Source organism: Sardina pilchardus, chromosome 1, assembly GCF_963854185.1.
Source record: "Sardina pilchardus chromosome 1, fSarPil1.1, whole genome shotgun sequence".
NCBI lineage: Eukaryota > Metazoa > Chordata > Actinopteri > Clupeiformes > Clupeidae > Sardina > Sardina pilchardus.
In genome coordinates, this window is record NC_084994.1 from 9,418,271 (window position 1) to 9,441,566 (window position 23,296).

A 23,296-nucleotide genomic window follows, 5' to 3' on the forward strand; every position below is an offset into this window, starting at 1 on the left:
AAACTATGTTTTGGGGAAATATTAGATTCCTGACCACTTTTATAGTCTATATATAATAGGCCTTAGGTCTGGGAGAGACCTAATTTTAAGCCTATAATGCAACAATATTTTAAGAGCTTCAAACTATTAAAATGTATATTATGTAAGCACAGATAATGTAACATTTGTCAGTCATTTTATTTGTTGAACTGACATTTTGCCACAGCAATGAATTCATCCAACAGAATGTAAGATCAATGTCAATGACAATGTGAGATACTAAGAGTTTGGCATGCTTAATGTCAGTTATTAGTTGTTAGCTAATGAGCTGGTTTGAATTGCATTGAGCTCAATGAGAATGAAACCAGCTAACTAGGCAACAGCTAATAACTGACATTAAGCATGCCAAACTCTTAGTATGTGAAGGGTATGGTGTTGATGTGGGGTTATTATAATTCCAAAGGCCAAGGGGATTTTATCAGGGTACATAGTGTCCTGGATCCATGAAATAACTGGCCTTTAAAAATAAAAATAAAAATCCTCTATGGGAATTTATGGGCGTTCCAAGACTTATGACCCCCTATATTTTAAGGAAAACATTTATTTATTTACAATACATTATTCATTCACAAATGAAATTGATGTCATTAAAGGTTGAATATTTCCTCATTGTTTCATTTCAGGCATTAAGATCAATGTCCAAAAGATGATTTTATATTTAACTTTAAGCATGTTTTCCAATAGCCTACTTTTGGAGGGCACTGTAGCTCAAGTCGCGGAAGAAAGGCTGGAGCTTATCACAGAACTCAGAAAACTGGGTATGGAAGAAGTGTCAGTGAGAAGCATTTTAGAAATGGGAGCAACGGGGAAGGGAAAGTGTTGGCTTTTTAAATATTTGAAAGACACTGACATAAAAGGAATTTGACTGAACTCATAAAAAGAATTTAATGCAGTAACGAACTGGACCTAGAGGTGGCAGCAATGCAACAAATTGGATGCCAGCTGCCGTTAAACACCAAAGAAGAAGAAGAAGAAGCTAAAGTCGCGAGCAGGACAATTCACATTCACCGCGGGAGAGCATTCGTAAATGTTGGTTTAAGACATTTTTGCGGCGACAAACACGATTTCACGTCTTATCGGGCACAAACAGCAAATCAGCTAACTTGAGTTGACGGAGCAACTACTTGCCGGAGGAAAGTACCGTATGTGTTCGATCAGTAAACAGTAGCTGCGAGCTAGTTAGCCAAACATCCCAGTTAACTGTGCATATGGCTGCGCTGATCTCAACACATCTTTGTATTCAAACCCTCATGATGAAAGATCAGCACTTTTCCCAGAAAATTATGGTTGAAAGCTACTAACTGTAGTGTAGGGATGTACGCAATCAGTTACAACATAGTCTATAAAAAGAATAACAGCATTTAAGCATTTTGCTTAAAGGAGCATTTCACCCGTTTGCATTAAGCTTTAGTCTATATTGTTAGAAACCCAGTCATATGTTTGAATGGTCGTGCATCATTCCCTCATTTCCCCCTGAGATAGGAGAAAAAAGCAGAGAATGTACTTTTGTGTCATGTGGATAAAAGCCAGCTCCCAGAATTATCTGCCTTTCAGTGTTGCCAGGTCATGTGAGCAAAAGCAAGCAGCAGGTCCCTGAAATAAGCCCTAAAGAAGCGACCCAAATAGCATCCCCTCCCCGAACACCTGACGTTACATTTCTAGGGCGGTCATGTTAGAGGAGCCTATAGTTACCGCGTAGAGTCGACGCAGAAGCATAGGGTGCCTCTCAACATGCCTCCTCGATCCTCGATGCTCGATCCTCGAGGGGCGTTCCCACTGATCTATAACTAACACTGGATAGACTATCCCATTGTTTCCCCCCCATCATGCTTTATGTAGATCAGTGAGGATCGAGGCATCGAGGAGCGAGGGAGGACGTATAAACGCTGCATGAGAGGCACCCATAGGTTTAAAATGCCCTTTGTGTACGTGTAGACTTCGCGTGGATTCTACGCAGAAACAACAAACACGAAGCAAGCCCAAAAGAGGCGACCACATAAGATATACACGCCTCCAAACCCGCAACTTCACCGAAAAACAAACCCAAGTCGCTTATAATAAGCGGCAACACTCTGGCAATACTGTTACAAACCCACCTACCAGGAAGTAGCCACTGTAGGCTACAAGTACACAGAAGGACTCATTAAAGTAACATTTTGGCATTAATAACGATTTGAAAATTATAACGATCATTGTTTTATGTTGCACTCACTCTTGTGGCCATGTATCAATGTTGCTTATCTCAAACACAATGCAGCCTGTATTTGTCTTTATTTTGTCTCTGACTACAGGCAATTGAGAACTGGATGGGATTGTCTGTGCTCTGCTTGCAACATGGACCTCGGACTTCCACTTAGTTCTGGCTGTGCTGAAACACACCAGTTTGGCCTGAGAGTGATTGTGAAAGAAGAAGATGTAAAAGAGGAGGAATATGATCACATGATTTCATGTCCAAATGAGGAAGAAAAGCCCTTTGCAGAGTTTCACTGTAAAACTGAAACAGACGTCACAGAGACACCAAGATTTACTTACAGTGAAATACTGCAGACAACTGTGAAGACAGAAGAAGACGAAGAAGATGACGAAGAAGTAGAGGAGGAAGAGGAGGTGGAACAGCATGAACATCTGCTGGAAAGTAAGTCCTCTCACATAGAACTAAACAATCTGGCATGTAGCAATGCATTTATGTGACTCTAGCAGTGTTGTGCACGTTCACACTTTTCAGGAACTAGTTCAAAGTTCAGTTCACACATGTGCAAAGTGAACTGTTCATGTTCATAGTTCACCATTTTTAATTTTGAACTAATTCAAGTTCAGTTAATTTGAATGGAAATCTGTTTCTGACCGCGGAATGTAGGGTACAGCCACCTGAATTGGGCTTTGTTTCGCAGATACTGACGCCTAATAAATGCAGCCGCGCATTTATTAATAATTAATACTAATAAATGAGTCAGCTGTGCATGCCTGACAGCGGAAGAGTGTAAGCTAGTTTTTCCACCGGCTGTATGGAGGATCTACAGCCTTGCTGCATTACCTGCAGCGATGGAACTGTTCAGTGACATAGGCTAGGCTACTGTAGGGCTCTTTGAATACATGTTATCCCTCGATCACTGACAAGTGCGGAATTATTTGCGATTGCATTCACATACTGTAGCAGCGGTTCTATTATGTGTAGGCCTACAATGTATCATGCGTAACGTGATCATGGGTAGTCTAATGTACGGCAATGTAGTGCAAAGCTGTAGTTTAGGAGTGGCGCCCGTGGGCAGTGAGTGTGACAATGACATGCGGTTTCTAAATTGCCAGCAGATAGTGTCACTCGACTTCTCAGGACAAAACAAATTCCGTAACGTTTAATTGGACCTCAACAGTGAAGTTCGTCGTTCATGTCACATAATCTGAGCGAATTCACGTTCAAATTCATTATTTACAAATGTGTTGCGTTCAGTTCAGCGTTCACAGAAAAATGAACGTGTTCTATGAACGTGTTCTTTTGAACTCGTTCATGCACAACACTGGACTCTAGGGCGCTGTTGCACTGAGGTCTGTATCAGCAATGTGTTTGCAGTGAATAACTCACATGCACAATGGAAGTTATTCACTGTGAGGCCTGGTGCACAGTCATATTGAAACAGGAAGTGGCAATCCAAGCTGTTCCCACAAAGTTGGGTGCATGGAACATGGAATGGAATCCATGCATGGAATCCAACATGACTGTGCACCAGAACACAACGCAAGGTCCATAAAGACATGGATGACCGAGTTTAGTGTGGATAAACTTGACTGGCCTGCACAGAGTCCTGACCTAAACCCAACAGAACACCTTTGAGATGAATTAGAGCGCAGACTGAGAGCCAGTCTCCTCGTCCAACTTCAGTGTGCAACCTCACCAATGCACTTCTGGAAGAATGGTCAAAAATGCTGAATATTTTCTAATCAATATTTAATTGCTGAATGTGGAACATGTCTGTCATCCTAAGTCTCTATGGTAACTCTTCCAGAACATCTACATCATTCTAAGTCTCTATGGTAACTCTTCCAGAACATCTACATCATTCTAAGTCTCTATGGTAACTCTTCCAGGTGAAACAGAACACCCAGGCTGTATGCAACAGAAGATCCATGGACAGAATGATGATCTCAACCTGCAACGCAAAGGAGGACTGCACCAAAATACAGTCTGCAAGAGGAATTTCACTTCCCTTTCTCAACTTGAGAACCATCAGCAAACACACTCTCCTGGTGTTTATAAATGGGAGAGAATTGGCAAAAGGCGACATAAATGTCTCTATTGTGGAAAGGAGTTGTCTGGAGGTATTACACAAGTTAAAAGCCATATGCTCATACACACTGGAGAGAAGCCTCATAAATGTGCCCAGTGCGGAAGAACTTTTTCACAAGTTCCACATCTGAAAACCCACATGTTAATACACACGGGCGAGAAGCCTCATGAATGTGCCCAGTGTGGAAAAGCTTTTTCACATATTTCAACTCTTAAAATGCATATGTTAATACACACTGGAGAGAAGCCTCATGAATGTACCCAGTGTGGAAGAGCTTTTGCACGAATCATTAGCCTTAAAAAACACATACAAACACACACTGGAGAGAAGCCTCATAAATGTACCCAATGTGGATTAGCTTTTATAGAACTTTCACATATGAAAGCCCATATGTTAATACATACTGGTGAGAAGCCGTGGACATGTGCCCAGTGTGGAAAAGCTTTTAGACGCCCCTCAGCTCTTAAAAACCACATGCTCACAGACTGTGGAGAGAAGCCGCATGAATGTGCCCAGTGTGGAAAAACTTATAGAGAAGTTACAAATCTGAAAGCCCATTTGTTGATACACACTGAAGATAACCCTCATAAATGTACCCAGTGTGGAAAAACTTTTGCACGCCCCTCAGAACTTAAACACCACATGATGGCGCACACCGGAGAGAAGCCTCATATATGTGCCCTGTGTGGAAAAGCTTTTCTAAGAGCGGCAGGCCTAAAACGCCACTCACGTTTGAAACATCGTTCAGAATTTACTTAAATCTTCAAAAGTATTGATTGAATTTGTCAGGCAGTGTTGTTGATCTGTATTGTTGAAAACTTAAAACAATTAAACAGAATTGTGAAATATTTGGCCTCATGTTATACAAGAACTAAACTGTTTTTTGATGAAATATAGATTCCTGACCACTTTTATAGTCTATATAATAGGCCTTAGGTCTGGAGAGAGCACAGACACATTTTAAGCCTACAATGCAACATAATATTTTGAGAGCATCAAACTATTAAAATGTATAGTATGTAAGCACAGATAATGTAACATTTGTCAGTTATTTTATTTGTTGAACTGACATATTTTGCCACAGCAATGAATTCATCCAACAGAATGTAAGATCAATCTGAGACAGTATATTCTGATTTACAGGACAACAGACAGAGATCCATTAATCCCTCTGTATTTTTTCTCCCATATGGTAACACAATGGAAAAACATACTTTTGAACCTGGCTTTATCCAAAGCTCAGATTTGGTGCTCTAAAATGTATGCAAATTAATGCACATTTAATTAGACAATGCATAATTTAAACATTAAATTACAGAAAATGACTATTATTTGAATATCTTGTTTTTTTATTTATTTAATTATTTATTTATTTATATTCATTATTCTATTTCCCACGTTGTTCACAGCAAGAAGGCATTGATTGTAGAAAAAAGTGGTTACCAATGTGAACTTGAATTTTTGCTCAATGTGCCCAAGTATTGATTGAATTTGTCAGGCAGTGTTGTTGATCTGTATTGTTGAAAACTTAAAACAATTAAACAGAATTGTGAAATATTTGGCCTCATGTTATACAAGAACTAAACTGTGTTTTGAGGAAATATAGATTCCTGACCACTTTTATAGTCTATATAATAGGCCTTAGGTCTGGAGAGAACACCGACACATTTTAAGCCTATAATGCAACATTTTTTTAAGAGCATCAAACTATTAAAATGTATATTATGTAAACACAGATAATATAACATTTGTCAGTCATTTTATTTGTTGAACTGACATATTTTGCCACAGCAATGAATTCATCCAGCAGAATGTAAGATATCAATGTCAATGACAATGTGAGATACTAAGAGTTTGGCATGCTTAATGTCAGTTATTAGTTGTTTGCTAATGAGCTGGTTTGAATTGCATTGAACTCAATGAAAATGAAACCAGCTAATTAGCTAACAGCTAATAACTGACATTAAGCATGCCAAACTCTTAGTATGTGAAGGGTATGGTGTTGATGTGGGGTTATTTTAATTCCAAAGGCCAAGGGGATTTTATCAGGGTGCATAGTGTCCTGAATCCATGAAATAACTGGCCTTTAAAAGTGAAAATAAAAATCCTCTATGGGAATTTAACATGAGCGTTCCAATACTTATGACCCCCTATATTTTAAGGAAAACATTTATTTATTTACAATACATTATTCATTCACAAAGAAAATTGATGTAATTAAAGGTTGAATATTTCCTCATTCTTTCATTTAAGGCAATGAGATCAATTTCCAAAGGTGATTTTATATTTAATGTTTTCCAATACTTTTGGAGGGCACTGTAGCTCAAGTTGCGGAAGAAAGGCTGGAGCTTATCACAGAACTCAAAAAACTGGGTATGGAAGAAGTGTCAGTGAGAAGCATTTTAGAAATGGGAGCGACAGGGAAGGGAAAGTGATGGCTTTTTTTTTAAATATTTGAAAGACACTGACATAAAAGGACTGACTGAACTCATAAAAAGAATTTAATGCAGTAACGAACTGGACCTAGAGGTGGCAGCAATGCAACAAATTGGATGCCAGCTGCCGTTAAACACCAAAGAAGTAGAAGAAGAAGAAGCTCAAGTCGCGAGTAGCACCGCGGGAGAGCATTCGTAAATGTTGGTTCAAGACATTTTTGGGGCGACCAACACGATTTCACGTCTTATCGGGCACAAACAGCAAATCAGCGAACCTGAGTTGACGGAGCAACTAACTTGCCGGAGGAAGGTATGTGTTCGATCAGTAAACAGTAACTGCGAGCTAGTTAGCCAAACATCCCAGTTAACTTCCGAGAGTGACATTTGCGCATGGCTGCGCTGATCTCAACACAACTTTGTATTCAAACCTTCATGATGAAAGATCAGCACTTTTCCCAAAAATGGTTGAGAGCTACTAACGGCAATGTAGGGATGTACGCAATCAGTTACAACATAGTCTATAAAAAGAATAACAGCATTTTGCTTAAAGGAGCATTTCACCCATTTGCATTAAGCTTTATATTGTTAGAAAGCCAGTCATATTTTTGAATGGTCGTGCATCATTCCCTCATTTCCCCCTGAGATAGGAGAAAAAAGCAGAGAATGTACTTTTGTGTCAGGTGGATAAAAGCCAACTCCCAGAATTCCCTGCCTTTCACTGCCTTACCAACCAGTGTTGCCAGGTCATGTGAGCAAAAGCAAGCAGCAGGTCCCTGAAATAAGCCCTAAAGAAGCGACATAAGTAGTATCCCCTCCCCGAACACCTGACGTTACATTTCTTGGGCGGTCATGTTAGAGGAGCCTATAGTTACCGCGTAGAGTCGACGCAGAGACATAGGTTTAAAATGCCCTTTGTGTACGTGTAGACTTTGCGTGGATTCTACGCAGAAACAACAAACACGAAGCAAGCCCAAAAGAGGCGACCACATAAAATACACGCCCCCAAACCCGCAACTTCACCGAAAAACAAACCCAAGTCGCTTATAATAAGCGGCAACACTCTGGCAACACTGTTACAAACCCACCTACCAGGAAGTAGCTACTGTAGGCTACAAGTACACAGAAGGACTCATTAAAGTAACATTTTGGCATTAATAACGATTCTAAACTTAAAACAATCATTGTTTTATGTTGCACTCAATCTTATGGCCATGTATCAATGTTGCTTATCTCAAACACAATGCAGCCTGTATTTGTCTTTATTTTGTCTCTCTGACTACAGGCAATTGAAAACTGGATGGGATTGTCTGTGCTCTGCTTGCAACATGGACCTCGGACTTCCATTTAGTTCTGGCTGTGCTGAAACACACCAGTTTGGCCTGAGAGTGATGGTGAAAGAAGAAGATATAAAAGAGGAGGAATATGATCACATGATTACATGTCCAGATGAAAAAGAAAAGCCCTGCGCAGAGTTTCACTGTAAATCTGAAACAGACGTCACAGAGTCACCAAGATTTACTTACAGTGAAATACTGCAGACAACAGTGAAGACTGAAGAAGACGAAGAAGATGACGAAGAAGAAGAGGAGGAAGAGGAGGTGGAACAGCATGAACATCTGCTGGAAAGTAAGTCCTCTCACATAGAACTAAATAATCTGGTATGTAGCAATGCATTTATGTGACTCCACTCTAGAGGGCGCTGTTGCACTGAGGTCTGTATCAGCAATGTGTTTGCAGTGAATAACTCACATGCACAATGGAAGTTATTCACTGTGAGGCCTGGTGCACAGTCATATTGAAACAGGAAGTGGCTATCCAAGCTGTTCCCACAAAGTTGGGTGCATGGAATTGTCTGAAATCTATTGGTTAATGATGTAGCATTCAGAGTTCCCTTCACTGGAACTAAGGGGCCCAGCCCAGCTCAGGGATGGCCCCTTCCTGTTCCAACATGACTGTGCACCAGAACACAAAGCAAGGTCCATAAAGACATGGATGACCGAGTTTAGTGTGGATAAACTTGACTGGCCTGACCTAAACCCAACAGAACACCTTTGAGATGAATTAGAGCGCAGACTGAGAGCCAGTCTCCTCGTCCAACTTCAGTGTGCGACCTCACCAATGCACTTCTGGAAGAATGGTCAAAAATGCCCATAAACACACTCCTAAACCTTGTGGAAAGCCTTCCCAGAGGAGTTGAAGCTGTTATAGCTACAACGAGTGGACTGACATCATATTAAACCCTATGGATTAAGAATAGCATGTGACTGAAGTTCATATAGGGGTCAAGACAGGTGACCCAATACTTTTTGCAATATAGTGTATACTTATTCATTTTAATTCTATTTGAAGCTGAATATTTTCTAATCAATATTTAATTGCTGAATGTGGAACATGTCTGTCATCCTAAAGTCCCTTTCCCACATAACTTCTAGAAGTTACCCGGACATATTACCCGGGTAGAGGCACGACACGGACGTTTCCCACATGAGCTTTATGTCCGAGTGAGATACGGGTAATTGTGTTCACACTAGACCCGAGTAAGAGCCGCGAGGGGTGGGGCAATATCAGTACTTGCAGGGGGAGGGAGATGACGCTAAATAAATGCGTTGTTGTGCTGTGTTGCTTGGATGATGCGAACTTACAGTACCCTCCAGAATTATTGGCACCCTTGGTAAAAGTTGACTAAAAATAGGTATAAAAAATAATCTTTAGGTGATTTATTGTACTCCCACAATGAAAACAATGAGGGAAAATATACCCTGCAAGGGAAGCAAATTTATTCTGAGAAAAAGGAAAATTTCATAAATAAATAAATGTTTTTAATAAAAACACGTCACTCACAATTATTGGCACCCCTACTTGTAATACCTTCTTAAACCTCCCTTTGTCAATAAAACAGCATGTAATATTCTTCTCTGACACCCTATAAAGATTGAGAATACAAAGTAAGGGATTTAAGACCATTCATCTTTACAAAACCTCCCCAGATCGTCCAGATTGCTAGGTCCACACTTGTGCATTCTTCTCGTTGACTCATCCCACTGTTTTTCTATGGAGTTTAGATCAGGGGACTGCTATGGCAATGTCTGAAGCTTGATTTTGTGTTCAGTAAACCATATTTGTTTTGATCTGTGCATTTGTTTTGGTTCATTGACCTGATGAATGATCCAATCATGACCAACTTTTAGGGCCTTGGCAGAGATTGTTTGATTTCCTTTGAAAATGTTCAGGTTTTTCTTGGTGTTCATGATGCCATGCACCTTAATTAGGTTCCCAAGACCTTTGGGAATTAAAACAGCCCCACAATAGCACAGCCCCTCCACCATAATTCTGATTAGGCATGGGGTTCTTTTTAGTATAGTCATTCTTCTATGTACGCCAAAGACACCTTAAGTGTTTTTTGCAAAAGAGCATAATTTTATTTTCATCTGACAATAGACCACACTCCCAGACATGTCATGGTACCATTCAGTAACTCCTGCCATTTACATTGTTCATTAAATGACTCTACTGGCTTTAACCTGACATGCTGTCTAAATAATCTATTAGCAGTGAGGTCACTTTTGAAGATTTTTTGGGGGGACTTGGTGACCCCAAGATGATAGCTTTGTCTGTAACTCTCAACAGTGGTTCTTATGGATTTTTTTGCCTATCATACCATCCTCCATACTGTGCGTGGGAGCAAAATAGCCATGGGTCTTTGTCCAAGCATGTTTGCCACATTTCCAGATGATTAGAACCTTTTAGTCATCATTTTAACTGGAAATATAGGCATTTTCAACAAAATACCTAGTTTCCATAGACATTCTCTTACTTACAAATGTCAACACAATTTCTTTTTATTTCAATTTAGTGTATTCTCTTGTATCTCCAATGTTGAAAAATGACTAGAGGATTTAGCCTCTGAGTGACTTCATTTTCATACCATAGTGAAAAAGAACGCCATGAACTACTTCTGAAAGTTCACAGACACTCTGATTTACTTTAAAACGTTGCATTTACATAGGAAAATGCTCCTGTTAAATGTTGTACATAATATGTTTCAGGGGTGCCAATAATTGTGAGCAAGCTGTTTTTGTTAAAAATATTTATTTCTTTATGAGATTTTCCTTTTTCTCAGAATAAATTTGCTTGCCTTGCAGGGTATATTTTTCCTCATTGTTTTCATTGTGGGAGTACAATAAATCACCTAAAGATTATTTTTTATACCTATTTTTAGTCAACTTTTACCAAGGGTGCCAATAATTCTGGAGGGTACTGTACATTAGATCCAAATGAAACAACAGAAGTAGTTAGCTCGCTAGTCAGCGGGAGCTAGCATAGAGGAAAAAATAGCTAACGCCAGGACCACAGTATAAACAAAGCTCTAGTCTACTTCAACCCTCTCTGGTATAAACATCCAACACAACAAATTAATAGAAAATAATGACACACCTGCAGCACACAGAGGTCTGAGGCTCCTTCCCAACTCCTACAAAAAGCAACAATGCTAAATAACAGCGACGTTAACTATTAGCTGTTAATTGCTAACCACTGTAATAAACAGCTAGTTGCAAGCTTATCGACAACACTTAAAGCTATTCACGTTTGCAAGGATAATCCTGCCTGTCCCGCAACAAACACAACAACGTGATTGCAGTTTAAATTTTTATTGTACGTACACAAGAAAATGTCACTGTTTTCTGTCCTCCGGTGTTCTCGTCTGTGTTCATACTCGTAGGGCAATGTTTATCGTTACCATGGCAATTTGTACTTTCTGCCTCGGGCTGCAAGCAGGCTGCAAGGGCGCATTTCTATACGTCATCGGTACGCCCCCCATCTCTACCCAGAACTGTGCCGGCTGCGTTCCCACCTAAGCGCACCCGGGTAACATCTAGAAGTAGTACTAGGGGGCTAGTAGGGTGAGTTCCGGGTAAGAAAATACCCGAGTTTTGCGTTCCCACATACAGCCACCCGTTTGATATCCGTTTGACATCCGGATGTCTCGCTCATGTGGGAAAGGGACTTAAGTCTCTATGGTAACTCTTCCAGAACATCTACATCATTCTAAGTCTCTATGGTAACTCTTCCAGAACATCTACATCATTCTAAGTCTCTATGGTAACTCTTCCAGGTGAAACAGAACACCCAGGCTGTATGCAACAGAAGATCCATGGACAGAATGATGATCTCAACCTGCAACCCAAAGGAGGACTGCACCAAAATACAGTCTGCAATAGGAGTTTCACTTCCCTTTCTCAACTTGAGAACCATCAGCAAACACACTCTCCTGGTGTTTATAAATGGGAGAGAATTGGCAAAAGGCGACATAAATGTCTCTATTGTGGAAAGGAGTTGTCTGGAGGTATTACACAACTGAAAAGCCATATGTTCATACACACTGGAGAGAAGCCTCATAAATGTGCCCAGTGCGGAAAAGCTTTTGCACGAGTTCCACATCTGAAAGCCCATATGTTAATACATACTGGAGAGAAGCCTTGGACATGTGCCCAGTGTGGAAAAGCTTTTAGACGCCCCTCAGCTCTTAAAAACCACATGCTCACAGACTGTGGAAAGAAGCCTCATGAATGTGCCCAGTGTGGAAACACTTATACAGAAGTTACTTATCTGAAAGCCCATTTGTTGATGCACACTGAAGATAACCCTCATAAATGTACCCAGTGTGGAAAAACTTTTGCACGCCCCTCAGAACTTAAACACCACATGATGACACACACCGGAGAGAAGCCTCATATATGTGCCCTGTGTGGAAAAGCTTTTCTAAGAGCGGCAGGCCTAAAACGCCACTCACGTTCGAAACATCGTTCAGAATTTACTTAAATCTTCAAAAGCAAATGATGCAGGGTTTTGCCGTATAACAGCTTCAAAGCCTTTTGGGGGTAAACCTACTTGCAATAGGTATACACTAATCCAGTGAAACACAGAAGTAACGCAGCGCCGCCATTACTGTGTGGCTGGCTGCTAAGAAAGTAGCCCGTGGGTTCCATAGGCCAAGTAGTTTTTTTTTTTTATTTGTCCCAGCTTGGGCAATTGTTTTGCAGCAGTAGCACACGCACATACACTTCCATATACACATACACTAACACACTTCCACAGGACATTTGTAAAAATAAATAATTCAAATAAAAACACAAAAAAGATAAAATGTTATGGGGTAATAGGCAGTGATGGGAATAACGGCGTTACTAACGGCGTTAGTTTTTTCAGTAACGAGTAATCTAATTGATTACTTTTCCCATCTTGATAACGCCGTTACCGTTACTGCCAAAAAATGCGGTGCGTTACTATAGGCTATATATATTTTTCCTCCATCAGACCAACTAGATCTCAGAGCCGAGGCCGAGGCAGATTAACTTTACTGTTCTTCCTTGGGTAGTGAGCACAAGACAAGCGCATACATACTGACGATTGGCTGAGGTTGAGTAAAATTTCATGGTAAGCCAATCAGAGGTAGAGTTGGGCGGGTGTTCCTACACTTGCATAGTAGCCCCGTTCGACACACAGCGCGGCGCATCTCAAGCGAGTTGGTCAAAGTGAAATCGGTATGGCGAACGCAAATAGGCTACTCCAAAAACAGCATTCGCTAAATGGAAGTACAGTCATTATTTTTCTTCCATGAAATGAAAAGAACGAATGTAATCGTCAAATGCACATTATGCCCTTGTCAAGTGCCTTGTAAACATCAGTGTCGAGTAGCCTAATTCAAACTCACTCAAACATCTCTCAACATCGCATGCCTCCACAAAATTAGTGGCCAAGACTGCCGAAAGCGAAGGAGACGGCTACAAAACCAAAGCAACAGAAGCTTAACAATTAAGAATAAGCCACGGACGTTTGTGCTGGTTGTGGTAGCGCATTAACGAAATGCGGTCAAGGTGTGAGGTTATGGTGGAATAAACAACAGCATCGGACGCGATTCAGCCAATCATAATCAAGGACTGGAACCATCCGTTTTAGAGGCATAGCCTACAGTACTTTAATTCTGCCCAGTTCTGGCCTATTGAGGGGCAATAAATATTATTTGTATCGATCCACTATAGGCTACAAACATAATATCTACATACACGCCATTTGATTGGAGTCTCACTCCCTCAGCAACATTAGAAAGATGTGTGTACATTGTTAATAATGTAGGCTATTGTATTAAATGTCCATTTGCCCATTTCATTACAATATTGAGATGTATTATTAACAATTGAACATACACCTGTATTTTAAGTTCCGTTAAAGAGGTGGGTTCGCATTTAAAAATTTACTTTAAACTAAAGTAACGCACCAGTTACTTTCTGAAGTAACTAGTTACTTTTATAATTTGTAACTGAGTAACTACTTTAGTTACTTTTGAAAGTAGTAACTAGTAACTGTAACTAGTTACTTTTTAAAAGTAACTTTCCCAACACTGGTAATAGGATGCACAGTGTAAAAGATAAGCCCAGAAATAAATAAATACATAAATACACAGCCTGCATATGGCTATCTGCGTTTCTTAATGGAGTTAAGCAGTTGAACAGTGGAGGGTATAAAAGAGTGCTTATATCTGTTTGTCCTGGCTAGTGGATATTTAAAACGGGAGCCAGAGGGCAAAAGCTGAAATTCATTGTGCAGAGGATGGGTGTAATTATCCAAAATAGACTCAGCCTTCCTAATTGCCTGTTCTTCATATAATGCAGTCAAGCTTTTCTGTTGAACACCGGTTATTTTACTGCTTACCTTGGTAAGGCGGCTGTTGCAGAGGTTAGCTGTCATTAATACACGTCTTAATACCTTATGTTCTTAATAAATGACCTTCATCGGTAAGTTTTGGCCACAGTCTGACATCATTTATCCAATATTTCACCTGACATTTTCTTTCATGAGCAGGATCTCTTGTTAGACATTCTCTGACAGGATGCTTTACAGTTTTTCTCAAATGCTAAAACACAAAAGCCAATCCTCTAAACCAAATGACCAGTTGTCTAAACACATTTACTAAATCTAGCCATAATCTTTCAATACCATAAACACATTTCACATGAAGACACAATTCACAAAACACAATCCTCCGTTATCATAAATCTAAACACATTTTTCCTTGCTAAAACACATGTTGCAAAACATATTCTCAAATGAAAGCATGTGATGCAAAATGCTTGCCACAGTCAGCAATAACTGAACACAATGAACACACCTGGTGTCATTTATTACACACAACGACTCAAAATTGAAGACAATTGTTGCTAATGCGCACAGTGACTGTGGTGTGTGTGTGTGTGTGTGTGTGTGTGTGTGTGTGTGTGTGTGTGTGTGAAGGGTGTGAAGTTCTTTTATTTTCTTCATTCACACCAATGAAGAAAATAAAAAAAACTTCACACCCTGATCATGTTTTCAAGAGTACTGTTGTGTGCAATAGATTCTGTTTTTTGCATTGAGTTGTGTTACAGTAGTGTACTTGCAGAATGTTCTGTTGGCCTACTCTTCATATGAAACTCACAACTCTAAATGAAGAGCTCTTTTCCAAAACGCATTTTTGAAAACATTACTGTACTGTAACAAATCATGTTGTATTTACAGTAATTGCGTGTTTCAAGTAATATCAATAAAAATGCAGTTGTTTTGTTTTATTGAGTAAAGATAAATTACTGTGACTAAACATAACCCAATACAGTTTCACTGAGATTACTTGAAAAACAAAATTTGAAAAATATATTTATGAAAATTCATTAGTAAAATGGTGGATATAGCGTTTTGGAAAAGACCTCTTCAGATGCCTAATTCTCTGCAGAGATCTAAGAAGATCCGTTACTCTAAAGTTGTTTTTTTTTTAAATATGCATTGCCAGTTACGAAACAAAGAACCTTCTCACAAATTGAGCATTGTGTTTTCAATTGTTTTGCGGTAGTGTGTAATGATGTGTATAGTGTTTACATTTTTGAAAGCTTCGAGCTGCTCTTTTGGTGTGAAAGTTTGAGTTTTGAAGTGAGAAGGTGTGGTTGTGCTTATGTAGCTTTAGAAAAGGGTATTGTTTTTAGACATTGGGGAACATGGAGGAAACGTTTGTGAAATGTGTTTTAGCATTTGAGAAAAACTGTAATTGAAAAGCACAGGCAAGTGTCACTCGTCACACTCCGCAGGCACGCAGTAATGACGATTTTCAAGATGGCAGCGCCCATAAAGTTCGCGCTGGATTAAGTATATAATTGTACAGCTACAGCTGCAGCATACCTATTCCTGGGAAACATTTACCCATCATGCTCTCACTGCTGCAAACTCTGAAAGGATCTTTTCTGTGAGATGTATATGTTTTTTACATAACTATAACTATGCAAGCAATTTAGTATTTTATCATTTTAATATCTTGTTGTTTTTCTTTAATTATTTATTTATTTATTTATATCGATTATTCTATTTTCCCACGTTGTTTGCAGCAAGAAGGCATTGATTGTACACAGAAGTGGTTACCAATGTGAACTTGAATTTTTGCTCAATGTGCCCAAGTATTGATTGAATTTGTCAGGCAGTGTTGTTGATCTGTATTGTTGAAAACCAAAAACAATTAAACAGAATTGTGAAATATTTGGCCTCATGTTATACAAGAACTAAACTGTGTTTTGAGGAAATATTAGATTCCTGACCACTTTTGTAGTCTATATAATAGGCCTTAGGTCTGGAGAGAACACGACACATTTTAAGCCTATATTTTAAGAGCATCAAACTATTAAAGTTTATATTATGTAAGCACAGATAATATAACATTTGTCAGTCATTTATTTTATTAGGTGAACTGACATTTTGCCACAGCAATGAATTCATCCAACAGAATCATGTAAGATCAATGTGAAGCACCTAAGTACTGTTTGTAGCCAAGTTTTTATCTTATGTTATCTCCACTTCTGCAGCACTTAGGCTACATGCACAGAACTTTCAGTCCAAACTATATTTACAAGATCTTTACAGAGGGGTTTGTTGATTTATTGTTCCTAACCTGATATATATGACATTTTGTTCTGAAAACATAGCAAAAACGCTTTTTCAAGGCTATTGACAGTATTCTACGGAGCCCCTAAGGGACCTGACGAAACTCTGATTTAGCCTACAGGACAACAGATAGATATCCATACTTTTGAACCTGGCTTTATCCAAAGCTTGATTTTGTGTTCTAAAATGTATGCAAATGAATGCACATTTAATTAGACAATGCATAATTTAAACATTAAATTACAGAAAATTACTCTTTGCTTATGTTAATGAACGTGATCAACTGGGGAAGTTATCTGCTAGTTAAAAAAAATGCCATATTCACCTGTTGTGTCTCGCCTTAACAGTGAAAAAAAGACCATGAAGCCAGTCACTCTCCAAAAGTTAACATACGAAAACCACATAGGCCCCCGTGACTAGGTAGTAAGCATTTTGAGGTATTTTCCATTGACATTTCTAATCATTGTGAAAGTTACAGTTGATAACATTAATGTTTTAAGAAATAATGAAGAAATTATGACTTTTATTTTGAAGGATAGCCCATTGACCGCCATCGTAGTTGGCTCATTTCACCCGGTTTGGTTTCACCTGCACGCATAGCTCAAGTCGCGATTCGCGAGCAGGACAATTTACATTCACCGCGCGGGAGAGCATTCGTAAATGTTGGCTTAAGACATTTGTGGGGCAACCAACACGATTTCACGTCTTATCGGGCACAAACAGCAAATCAGCGAACTTGAGAGTTGACGGAGCAACTAACTTGCCGGAGGAAGGTATGTGTTCGATAAGTAAACAGTAGCTGCCACTGATCTGGTAGGCCTATTCTTTATTAGGAATGAGAAAGTGGTAGCTGCGAGCTAGGTAGTATGGAGCCCGGGAAGGCTCAGGTTGGTGAATTTGTTTTAACTGCACTTTTGCGTTCCCTCGCAACAGTGATGTATAAAGAGATCCAGACTTGAGTAGAAGTACAAGTGCTCCATCAAAGAAGTGACTTGAGTAGAAGTGCTCTTTAAAAACCGTTCTTAAGTGGAAGTACTGAAGTATTAAACATGTTTTGTACTTTGCAAGTAGTTTATTTTAAAAAATACTACTCAAGTAGGCCTACTGAAAGTAGAAGTAGGCATTGTTTTGTTGCACTCAATCTTGTGGCCATGTATCAATGTTGCTTATCTCAAACACAATGCAGCCTGTATTTGTCTTTATTTTGTCTCTCTGACCACAGGCAATTGAAAACTGGATGGGATTGTCTGTGCTCTGCTTGCAACATGGACCTCGGACTTCCATTTAGTTCTGGCTGTGCTGAAACACACCAGTTTGGCCTGAGAGTGATTGTGAAAGAAGAAGATATAAAAGAGGAGGAATATGATCACGTCATTACATGTCCAGATGAAGAAGAAAAGCCCTGCGCAGAGTTTCACTTTAATATTGAAACAGACGTCACAGAGTCACCAAGGTCAACTTGCAGTGAACTGCTACAGACAACAGTGAAGACTGAAGTGAAGAAAGAGGAAGATGAAGAAGAGGAGGAGGAGGAGGAGGAGGAAGAGCAGAATGAACATGTGCTAGAAAGTAAGTCCTCTCAGATGGAGCTAAATAATCTGGTGTGTAGCAATGCATTTGTGTGACTCTAGAGGGCGCTGTTGCACTGAGGTCTGTATCAGATGTGTTGCAGTGAATAACTCACATGCACAATGTACTTACCCAAGTGGCCTACCAAAAGCTCATATACAGTCAACAAAGCAGCATGTCTAGATTGGAGATGTTATTAGTTTACTCAATCAATCAATGTATGCATGAGACGGAAAATGAATGAGACGGAAAAGCGCAATTTGCCATTTTCAGCTCCCGCGACAGGCAGTCTGCGCCTTCACCTCATTGCGGTCTGTTTGTACATATCTCGCCATCTCGCCACGTTGCGAAACAAATACGCCTGAAGTTGGCGCAAAAGCGTGTGCTCGAGCAATAAACACGTTTTGTTTGCAAAATGTAAACAGACACAGCCCAATGTCTCATTTTCTGTAGGGGCGGGACTCGTTTTGATAAAATGTAGGCAGTACAGTCTTTAAATTGAAATTCAAGTGGTTCAAGTCACTTACGACAATTAACTCATTAACTGCCATTGACGTCTTTAAACGTCAAATTAGACACATATGTGCCAGCTTGCTAAGTCGACTGTCCTGTTCAGAGTCTATAGCGACCATCAGAGTCAACCTTGCAACCTTGAAGAGACTGACGAGATAACAGTGCAATCGTGGTTAACATACTACTGAAACGCTAATGTTAAAAAGTTAATTTTCACAAAAAGATCGTTTTCTAAATTTTTTGGTCAAAAACAGGTGTTTTTAGCAAAACTAACCCACGTTCTACTGACGATTACTAAAGAACGGAAAACGATAGCTGGTGTGTTTACCTAGTCCTAAAACTCACTGTTCGGTGGATCTTAGAAAAACAGTCAAAATGCTGTAAAACGTCTGGCAGTATGGAGCGCTCTGCACTGAAAATGGCTGGCAGCCAATGAGTTAAAAGCCCTAATTATTTTGACCAAGATTCCATTTATTAAAGCACTTCAAGTGGGAAATCCAACGGGATGAATACTTTTAGGCACTTCTACTGTTTTAGGCACTACTGTATACCTATATGTTTTACATAGATATACTTATTAATTGTAATTCTATTTGAAGCTGAATATTTTCTTATCGATATTTAATTGCTGAATGTATAACATCTGTCTGTCATTCTAAGTCTCTATAGCCACGTTTACATGTATGAAGGGTCAAAGTAACAATAATTAAACATAAAGTAAATTAGGAACGGTTGGCAACCCTAGCGGGGGACATAGCATGATTGACAGGTGACAGTACAACCGAAGTACCAAAGTCCAAAGTCTGAAGTAAAGGCGTTCGAATTAAATGGTGGCGCACGGAATTGCATGAGGTTGAAATTATAAGTCTCATTCAAAATGAGAACAACAGGGAAATGTAAATGTGATGTATGACTTCAAATTAATTCAACTTCTTATTCAATTGATTTAAAGTTTAATGTAATTCAAAATTCAAATGACATTGATTTAAACTTTAAATTAGATTACATTTAATAATCGTTGATAGATTTAAATTTGATACTTGGTGATATGACTTACATGACATTTTACTTTGTAATTTACATTATTTAATTATTGTTACTTTGACCCTTCATATACATGGACAGTTTTTTGTCATTCCGATGAAACTATTCCGATTAAAATTTTTTGCGCCGTCTGTTTACATGGGCTACTTTCTATTCCGATCAGACGCTTGTAAGCGCTTTAGAATCTTTTATCGGAATAGCCGTTGTTTGCTACTTTTCATTGGGAAGATATTACAGTCAATCCGAATGACCGTATACATGAGCGTTCATTCGGAATAGGAACGGACTACACCACCTCTTCTATTCCGATTACAATTCTGATCGGATCAGGATTTTCATTCCGATTGAGGTGTTTATATGACTATTTTTATTCCGATTGAGCTGTTTTTCCGTTTCTAATCGGAATAGAAGTGTCCATGTAAACGGGGCTTATGGTAACTCTGCCAGAGTATCATTCTAAGTCTCTATGGTAACTCTTTCAGGTGTATCTGAACACCCACACTTGAGGCAACAGAAGACCCGTGGCCAGGATAAGGAAGGACGTCCGTACCACAGCACTGTCTGCAGGACGAGTTTCACTTGTCTTTCTCAACCTGAGAACCGCCAGCAAACTCACTCTCCCGGTGTTTATAAATGGCAGAGAATTGGCAAAAGGCGACATAAATGTCTCTATTGTGGAAAGGAGTTGTCTGGAGGTATTTCACATCTTAAACGCCATATGCTCATACACACTGGAGAGAAGCCTCATAAATGTGCCCAGTGCGGAAAAACCTTTTCACGTATTTCAACTCTTAGGCGCCATATGTTAATACACACTGGAGAGAAGCCTCATGAATGTGCCCAGTGTGGAAAAGCTTTTACACACATCATTGGCCTTAAAAACCACATGCTAATACACACTGGAGAGAAGCCTCATAAATGTACCCAGTGTGGAAAAGCTTTTACACAAGTTCCACATCTGAAAAACCATATGTTAAAACACACTGGAGAGAAGCCTTATGAATGTGCCCAGTGTGGAAAAGCTTTTTCACAAATTTCAACTCTTAGGCGCCATATGTTAACACACACTGGATTGAAGCCTCATGGATGTGCCCAGTGTGGAAAAGCTTTTCCACACATCATTAGCCTTAAAAAACACATGCTAATACACACTGGAGAGAAGCCTCATAAATGTGCCCAGTGTGGAAAAGCTTTTACACAACTTCCACATCTGAAAACCCATATGTTAATACACACTGGAGAGAAGCCTCATGAATGTGCCCAGTGTGGAAAAGCTTTTACACGAATTTCACATATGAAAGCCCATATGTTAACACACACTGGAGAGAAGCCTCATGAATGTGCCCAGTGTGGAAAAGCTTTTACACGCATCATTGGCCTTAAAAACCACATGCTAATACACACTGGAGAGAAGCCTCATAAATGTACCCAGTGTGGAAAAGCTTTTACACAAGTTCCACATCTGAAAACCCATATGTTAATACACACTGGAGAGAAGCCTTATGAATGTGCCCAGTGTGGAAAAGTTTTTACATGCATCATTAACCTTAAAAACCACATGCTCACAGTCTGTGGAGAGAACACTCATAAATGTACCCAGTGTGGAAAAGCTTTTACACAACTTTCACATATGAGAGCCCATATGTTAATACACACTGGAGTGAAGCCTCATGAATGTGCCCAGTGTGGAAAAGCTTTTACACGCATCATTGGCCTTAAAAAACACATGCGAATACACACTGGCGAGAAGCCTCATAAATGTACCCAGTGTGGAAAAGCTTTTACACAACTTTCACATATGAGAGCCCATATGTTAATACATACTGGAGAGAAGCCTAAAGAATGTACCCAGTGTGGAAAAGCTTTTACACGCATCCTTGGCCTTAAACAACACATGCGAATACACACTGGAGAGAAGCCTCATAAATGTACCCAGTGTGGAAAAGCTTTTACACAACTTTCAAATATGAAAAAACACATGCGAATACACACTGGAGAGAAGCCCCATAAATGTGCCGAGTGTGGAAAAGCGTATTCACAAATTTCACAGTTGGAGACTCACATGATGACGCACACAGGGGAGAAGCCTCATATATGTGCTCAGTGTGGGAGCGCTTTTCTAAGAGCGGCAGGCCTAACACGCCACACGCGTCTTTGTTTGAAACATCGTTCAGAATTTACTTAAGAGTCATTGCACGAGAAAACCAGGCAGAACAAGCAGGAGGTGGGAAGAAGGGGGTCGGCCAAATCGGCTCGTACTTTGTATATGTGATAAGTATGTGGAACTATGAACAGCCATATACTTAAAACCCTCCTGCTCTTTTTTGTTATGGAGTTCTGGGACCCGTCTCAGAGACCCTCAAAAATCCAACAATTCATGGATGAAAATGACTGAAATTGCCATTTCTACCCTGATTATCCTGATAAAGATATGAACACGAGCTTTATGTTTCCATAGAGCTTAGGTAGAATAGTTTTAAAGACCAAAAGGTGCACTAGGGGGTTATCTGCACCACTGAAAGCAGAATTTTCATCCCTCTAAAATTGGTCATTTTTAGGAGGCATTATCTCACATTCGCAGTGGCTTTGGTGGATGGTTTTACTGTTGCTGGACAGAGGAACATCTTCTGATTCAAAAACAATGGTCGTCTAATTGGGCCACAAATAGTGTGCGCCGTGCCAGGAGGGTCTTTCCGGTATTTTTTCGAATTTTGGAGTATAATAAACCAGGTAATAATATCTCACTATAGGGTAATTTATGGTCAATTTTTGTGTCACTGTATGACAAATTGTTAAAGAAAGCTTTAATTAACTAGAAAAGCACTCAAAGAGTGCAGACCTCTGCATGCATTGATGCTCTTGGTTGTCATACATTTGAAACTAGACTATTCAGATCGTCACCGAGTGGCCATACCATGCCATTACATCGCAAACATCTGGCATTAAATCTGTTTGTGATGTAATGCCATGGTATGGCCATGTGATGGCGATCTGAATATCGTTTATCATAGGCCAAAACACGTCAAATTCTGCTAAAGACCCTCCTGGCACGGCACACATTATGTGTGGCCCAATTAGACGACAATTGTTTTTGAATCAGTAGATGTTCCTTTCTCCAGCAACAGTAAAACCATCCACCAAAGCCACTGCGAATACGAGATAATGCTTCTTAAAAATGACCGAAATTTAGAGGGGGGGACATTCTGCTTTCAGTGGTGTAGATAACCCCTCGGTGCACCTTTTGGTCTTTAAAACTATGCTACCTAGGCTCTATGGAAATATAAAGCTTATGTTCATATCTTTATCAGGATAATCAGGGTAGAAATGGCAATTTCAGTCATTTTCAGCCATGAATTGTTGGATTTTTGAGGGTCTCTGAGAGGGGTCCCAGAACTCCATAACAAAAAACAGCTGGAGGGTTTTAAGTATATGGCTGTTCATAGTTCCACATACTTATCA

General features: G+C 39.6%; 3 protein-coding genes across 6 annotated transcripts; all 3 read left to right on the plus strand.

Moving 5' to 3' along the window:
• Positions 1-1,016: 1,016 nt before the first annotated feature.
• Positions 1,017-5,920, plus strand: LOC134094018 (zinc finger protein 436-like). Of its 3 annotated transcripts, none has more exons than XM_062547491.1 (3): positions 1,017-2,187; positions 2,331-2,674; positions 4,123-5,920. In XM_062547491.1, the coding sequence occupies exons 2-3, from the start codon at positions 2,374-2,376 to the stop codon at positions 5,079-5,081; spliced, it is 1,260 nt and encodes a 419-aa protein (XP_062403475.1). In that variant the 5' UTR covers positions 1,017-2,187; positions 2,331-2,373; the 3' UTR covers positions 5,082-5,920. The 3 variants fall into 3 exon arrangements, with proteins under 3 accessions (XP_062403475.1, XP_062403555.1, XP_062403402.1); XM_062547571.1 differs by having other exon boundaries at positions 1,017-1,181; XM_062547418.1 differs by having other exon boundaries at positions 1,017-2,674.
• A 997-nt stretch (positions 5,921-6,917) lies between these two features.
• LOC134094752 (zinc finger protein 625-like) lies at positions 6,918-12,913 on the plus strand. Of its 2 annotated transcripts, XM_062548455.1 has the most exons (3): positions 6,918-7,067; positions 8,040-8,383; positions 11,871-12,913. In XM_062548455.1, the coding sequence occupies exons 2-3, from the start codon at positions 8,083-8,085 to the stop codon at positions 12,575-12,577; spliced, it is 1,008 nt and encodes a 335-aa protein (XP_062404439.1). In that variant the 5' UTR covers positions 6,918-7,067; positions 8,040-8,082; the 3' UTR covers positions 12,578-12,913. The 2 variants fall into 2 exon arrangements, with proteins under 2 accessions (XP_062404439.1, XP_062404414.1); XM_062548430.1 differs by lacking the exon at positions 6,918-7,067 and having other exon boundaries at positions 7,578-8,383.
• Positions 12,914-17,214: 4,301 nt separating this feature from the next.
• LOC134076268 (gastrula zinc finger protein XlCGF57.1-like) lies at positions 17,215-22,022 on the plus strand. The gene is made up of 3 exons (XM_062531264.1): positions 17,215-17,484; positions 17,934-18,280; positions 20,320-22,022. Exons 2-3 carry the CDS (start codon positions 17,977-17,979, stop codon positions 22,020-22,022), a joined length of 2,007 nt encoding a protein of 668 aa, XP_062387248.1. The 5' UTR covers positions 17,215-17,484; positions 17,934-17,976.
• The last annotated feature ends 1,274 nt before the right edge of the window (positions 22,023-23,296 follow it).